The 6,000-nt window shown below is 42.8% G+C and overlaps 1 protein-coding gene across 1 annotated transcript in view; it reads left to right on the forward strand.

Annotated features, from left to right (window-relative positions):
- Window positions 1-5,349, forward strand: part of LOC308284912 (vasoactive intestinal polypeptide receptor 1-like) — a gene marked incomplete at both ends in the record, with an annotated part of 55,168 nt that extends 49,819 nt beyond the window's left edge. The window contains 5 exons of the mRNA XM_080725637.1: window positions 427-496; window positions 799-893; window positions 2,161-2,290; window positions 4,677-4,718; window positions 5,200-5,349. Coding sequence (XP_080581763.1) covers window positions 427-496; window positions 799-893; window positions 2,161-2,290; window positions 4,677-4,718; window positions 5,200-5,349 — 487 coding nt within the window. The remainder of the gene's footprint in view (window positions 1-426; window positions 497-798; window positions 894-2,160; window positions 2,291-4,676; window positions 4,719-5,199) is intronic.
- Window positions 5,350-6,000: the final 651 nt, after the last annotated feature.

Consider the following 6,000-nt stretch of genomic DNA (forward strand, 5'->3'; position numbering starts at 1 on the left):
AACCACTTAAACTATCAATACTTAGTGAACGTGACCTTTCACTCTGTACTTGGTCTGCTCTTTTTTTTTACCTCCACACCAAACCTATCTGCCATAAATAGACGATCTACAAGTGTGAGAGCTTGTAGATCTTCTATTTTTGGCTAAAGTTCTCCTTGGAATAGGGATGCAAGGTTCAAGTTGTTAATTTAAAATAATTATCCTATCACACAAAAATTTGGCGGCTCCCCTGTAGTAACTCTAAGGACCCCCTAGGGGTCCCGGACCCCCCGTTTGAAGACCCCTGATTTAAACCCTATACTTCCTGTAGTTTAGCAGAGTCCCCCAGGGTTTTACAAGCTCACAAATTCACAATGGATTGCAAAATAACACGCTGTGAGCTTGTAGAAAATGGTCACTTAATTGGGCGGCTGATTGTAATTGCAGTTGCTGGGATGACACAGACTATGTCGGCATTTGGTGGATTATTAAAGGACCCATAACAGCCTCATTGCTGGTAAGCATGCAGCAGTCCACAGGAACAATTTCTGCTTGCATCATTATCTTATTGGATGTATTTATGCCATGAACTTTAATAATACATATTAAAATGTTGTCTTTGTTAGGGTAGAATCACTGTAGGAGGAGATTAGGTGTTTTGTTGGTGTTAAAGCTTGTTCATTCATTCAGATTTGTGTGTTTGTGTGTGTGTGTGTGTGCGTGCGTGTGCGTGTGTGTGTGTGTGTGTGTGTGTGTGTGTGTGTGTGTGTGTGTGTGTGTGTGTGTGTGTGTGTGTGTGTACACGTGTGCCCCTGCCAGATCAATATTGTCATCTTCATCAATGTGATCCGGATTCTGGTCCAGAAACTCAAATCTCCGGGCATGGGTGGAAATAATGACACTGGACACTTCATGTAAGCAGGGCATGATACAGTAGGACTATAGCATCTATGGCAGGCATGATACAGTATGACTATAGCATCTATGGCATGTTTCATGAGAACACAGTATGATGTCAATATGATGGTCAGTAAAATCATGACAAGACACTGACCATGACACTGATATGATGCTGACCATGATAATGACAGCATACTGACATTACTAACTATGATACACTCGCTCGCTCGCTCACTCACTCACTCACTCACTCACTCACTCACTCACTCACTCACTCAAAATAAAAATTATAATTAATTGTTGTCAAGTGAAATAAATAAATAAAACCAAGTTAATATGACTTTATATTGACACTCATGGTTGATTTTCAGTGTCACTTTCATCAGCACTTTCTTCAGAGTCGGATTTCACAGTATAGAAGCAATATTTTCAATTGGTCTAACTAACCAGTATTTTGGAATATGATAATATACAGGAAAACTATGGTATAATGAAACATGGAATAAAATGTAATCCTCCTATATATCAATGTCAAAGATTATTTAGAAAAGAGAGGTTTTGGTCTACCACCACAACTACTACTGACTAGCAGTTGTGGTGGTAGACCACCAAGTCAATGACCCCTCAGGTGTCTCATGTTCATTTTTTAAAGATTGGTGTAAGGATTAGGATGTACGAAACTAGAGAAATGTCTATTTGTCGCGTATTTACTGTATTGAATACGAATAAATATCTTATCACCATGTGGTGGCGACCCTGAACACGTCACAAACACATTTGCCAGGCTTTACATGTCATGTAGCAGCGAGTCATGCATAAACATTGCTCTCAGTGTGCCAGCCTGGTGGACTTAAGTCATGAAGGTTGCAGACCTGTCACTGCCAGGCAGAAACCTTGTATCTCCATGTTTCAAATGTTTTTTTTCTCCCCATAAATTAAAGCCCTACTTCACATTAAAAAAGCGTCGCACGAAGTAGTGAAAATAGCACATCTACAAGCACACAACGCCTGGCATCGCGAGGCGCTTGTAGATCGTCTATTTTCACTATCTAAATTCTTTTAAATAATAACAAAAAAGGGACACAAGGTTTCCACCTGACAACGACGAGATGATAGTCGGCGTGCCGAAACTTTCAAATGAAGCACAAACGAAAACTTTCCTTTCATTTAACACATTCATAATATCCCCCCCCCCCCCCCCCCCCCCCACACACACACCCCTCCTCTGTCTCTCCTTTTTGTAAACACATTATTCTGTCTATTCCTTATCTCCTATCCCAGGAGGCTGGCTAAATCCACGCTGTTCCTCATCCCTCTGTTTGGGATGCACTACACAGTGTTTGCCTTCCTGCCAGAGAACACTGGCGTGGCCGCCAGACTCTCCATCGAGTTGGGACTCGGCTCCTTCCAGGTGCAACCGTCAGCGGGGGACAGCGGTGGACGGAATGGGTGTTTTAGCGCAGGGGCGTCACAAGGGGGGGGGGGGAGTGGGACTGAGTTACTTGGGCCCAAGGTGGAGGGGCCCTAGTAACTTTAGCTATTGAAAAATAGCAGATATACACTGAGATATACACTGAGCAGCGTGGCACTGAGTGCCACGCTGCGAGCTTGTAGATCTTGCTATTTTAGAAAAGTCGTGAAAATGTGTGCAAATCTTTGAATATATGTATTTTTTAAGCGAACATTCTTAACTCAAATTTTGCTTCTGGGGGGTCCCTGGAACTAAATATTTTGAGGTGGGGGTCAGTGGCCAAATACATATCATCTTGGGGGTCCTTGACATGAAAAGGTTTGAGCACCACTGACATGGAAACATAGGTTTCTTGCACACATTTTCACAATTTTTCAGAAATAGCAGATCTACAAGTTCGCAGCCGCGCTGTGAGCTTGTATATCTGCTATTTTTCAATAGTTAACATTCATGGTAACGATATAGTAACTGAATCGAAAAAAATATATTTTTTTGTGCTTTGTATTTAGCAATTTTAAGAGGGAAAATTAAAAAGAGGGGTCTAATTACTTTTCCATTCCATACTCTTGGTCTATCAATAAATGTGTGTAATCTCTGTGTTCATGTCAAGGTGGGTTTGTCCATATGTGTGGAAATATAATGTCCATGTATTTGCTAGATAATCGCAGCGTTTACTTCCTTAATAATACATTTTTTACACATTTTAAACAGATTTCATTTCTCTTCTAAATAATTACTATATCGATTTTAAATCATTGAATCAAATCGTATCGTATCGCCATGAATGAACCAATATCGTCCATACATCGTATCATTAACCATGTATCATGATGCGTATCATATCGCTGTTAAAATGTATCGTTACACCCCTAGTAGCAGTAGGGAAGACTAGGGGACCACAATCTATTTTCAAAAATAGCAGATCTACAAGTTCATGTAGATACCGGTATACAAGCAATGAGCTTGTATACCTGATATCTTTTAGTATCTAAAAAGGGGGGATGGTGTTTTCCTCTGGTGTTTCAGTCCGAGTGCCCTGCGCGGGCGTTTATCGTGGGCTTGCCCAGGCCTTACGGCCTGGGCATAAATATAACGATTGCATTCACCACGGCTTCGTAACTCGCGCGGCGCTCCGCCGGCTGCGCGGCCCTGGCCCGCTCTTCGCGGCCACTCGCGCCTGCGGCGCTCGGGGGCGAAGAGCAGGACCAAGGTCCGCTGGCCTTCGCGCCGCTTGCAATGTCGTGGACAATAAAACGAGCGCACCCTTTGATACACTCGGACTGAATCACCAGTAGAAAACACTCTCTCCTAAAAAGGGGTGGGCAACTTTGATGATGGCGAGGGCCACTAAATTTCCACCTTCACTCCAGAGGGCCACATTGCATATTGCTACATCCTACTTTGTCATATCTCATAAAAAAGAAGCAAAAATAGCCGATCTACAAGCTCAAAACGCATCGTGCTGCGATGCGTTTTGAGCTTGTAAATCGGCTATTTTTGCCTCTTTTGAATTGAAATCCTGAATTATTTTTGATTCAATTTCAAACGCATTTAGTTATATACTCATGTTAACTTCATGAACCTAAATGCAAATACATTGGACATAAAAAAATCACACCCGTGTGAACTGAGCGGTGGTTTACCCACCAACCCCCCCCCCCCCTTCCCCCCTGTGTGTGTGTGTGTGTGTGTGCGTGTGTGTGTGTGTGTGTGTGCCTGGTCTGGCCTGGCCTGAAAACAGCGCCCCTCCCTTAACATGTGTGGTCAGAAAAGGTACTACACCACAGGCTTGAGGCTACATACGGACGCACCCACCCACATACACACATACGGACGCACCCACCCACATACACACCCACTCTACACACACGGCCACGTATAGGAGCGGCGTGACCACCGCTCAAAAATACATTTTAATACTACTATACTAGTCATTAAGCTACTAATATAGACTGATGGAATTAAAGCAGGTCATGTTTGGAATTGTCAAGCACATAAGGAGGAGCGCACACCTAAGTGAGTGAGGTGCTGACCACGCAGATAATAATGAATGAGAGGAAAGAGGCCGCACACTCTTCAGCCACGATTTGGAATTGTAACAGCTGAAATCAATAATATATAATTGTTTTGATGTTAACCAGCTGAGGGCCGCATTAAGTGAAGGTGGGGGCCGCATGTGGCCCCTGGGCCGCTAGTTTTCCATGTATGATCTAAAGAAATGTAAAATGACACAGATGCTTTCCCAGTTTAAAAGGTGTTGTTGCTATCATGAATGGGTACTGTTGTTTTAAAAACCGTTTCAACAGCTCAACCTTCTGTGTTTCAGGGCTTTGTGGTTGCGTTGCTGTACTGTTTCATGAATGCAGAGGTCAGTGCTATGCATGTTATTTTGCATTCACCCCTGTATAGTCTGTGTCGCCTATGTGTCGCCAGAGCAATATTTACAATGCATTACAATACATTTATAATAGCCTACATTAAGCCACCAATATACTGTATTATATCCAGAGTCACAGACAGATTCTGTCTCCGTGATACATTTTTCAAATGTCTCGCTGCTTTTTTTTTTTTTTTTTTTTTCAAAAAATTAAAAAAATCTAAACATTTCCATAAACAAATAAACACAAAGTTTATGAAGTAGTGAAAATAGCAGATCCACAAACTCACAACGCTCATCTCATCACAGTGAGCTTGTATATCTGATATTTTTACTACTGGGCAAACGTCTTATTTCTCTTTTCGGTCGTGAGCTGAAAGGTTTGGGAACCACTGCACTACAGTGTGTGTTTTCCATGTGTTTGAGGAGTAACTTATTACATGTGTTTGTACGTGCGCCTGCCTGCACACAGGTCCAAGCAGAGCTGCGGAGGTGGCTGGGGAGATGCTATTCCCAAAACCACCTGACCCGCGGCAAGCAGCGCGTCTCCCTCACCCAGGTCACCATGGTGGACCGCGGGTCCCGGCGACCTCCCTCCAGCAGCAACCTCACCGCTGTATGACTGCAGAGCCTTCGCTCTCACCCACATGCTTGTGTGAGTGGCTCAGGACTGCTGTTTGGATCATCTGACAGCTTTGTATTCTGTTTATAGGGCCTGAAAAGATAGGGGAACGGTTGTGAAATGACAGAGAGAAGTGAAAGAAGCATTAGTTTGGGTTCTGGTCTAATCTATAATAGACTGCTTTCTGATCAGGTAATGATCATAATGTATGACTGCTGTTGCAAGCCTGCTCGCGGGGCTGCTCGTTCTGTGCAGGCGCTGACACGAATACGCCAGGGGTAAGACTTTGATGATTTCCATTAAACACAAGCTCATGTTGGTCTGGGAATATGCTTCTTAACAGTCACTGCTGGTGCAAACTGCTGTGCTGTATCTGCGTTATTATACAGTGGTGGAAGAAGTACTACAACTGTTTACGTGAGTGTTTTGTAATAATGAAAATCTACAAAGTAACTTGTTGTAACTTAAGTTTTCATACTGCATAATTGTAGTGGAGTAAAAAGGTCAACATTTGCCTCTGAGATGTATTGGAGAAGGAGTTTAAGACAAGTACAGAAAATGTAAAACAAAAAATCCTCCAATTTGTACCTACTTGTAAGCACAGTACTTGAGTACACTTAACTACATACTTTCCACCACTGGTGTTATCAG

The sequence above is a fragment of the Nannobrachium achirus genome (genome assembly GCF_963921795.1).
Source record: "Nannobrachium achirus genome assembly, chromosome: 5".
Lineage (NCBI taxonomy): Eukaryota > Metazoa > Chordata > Actinopteri > Myctophiformes > Myctophidae > Nannobrachium > Nannobrachium achirus.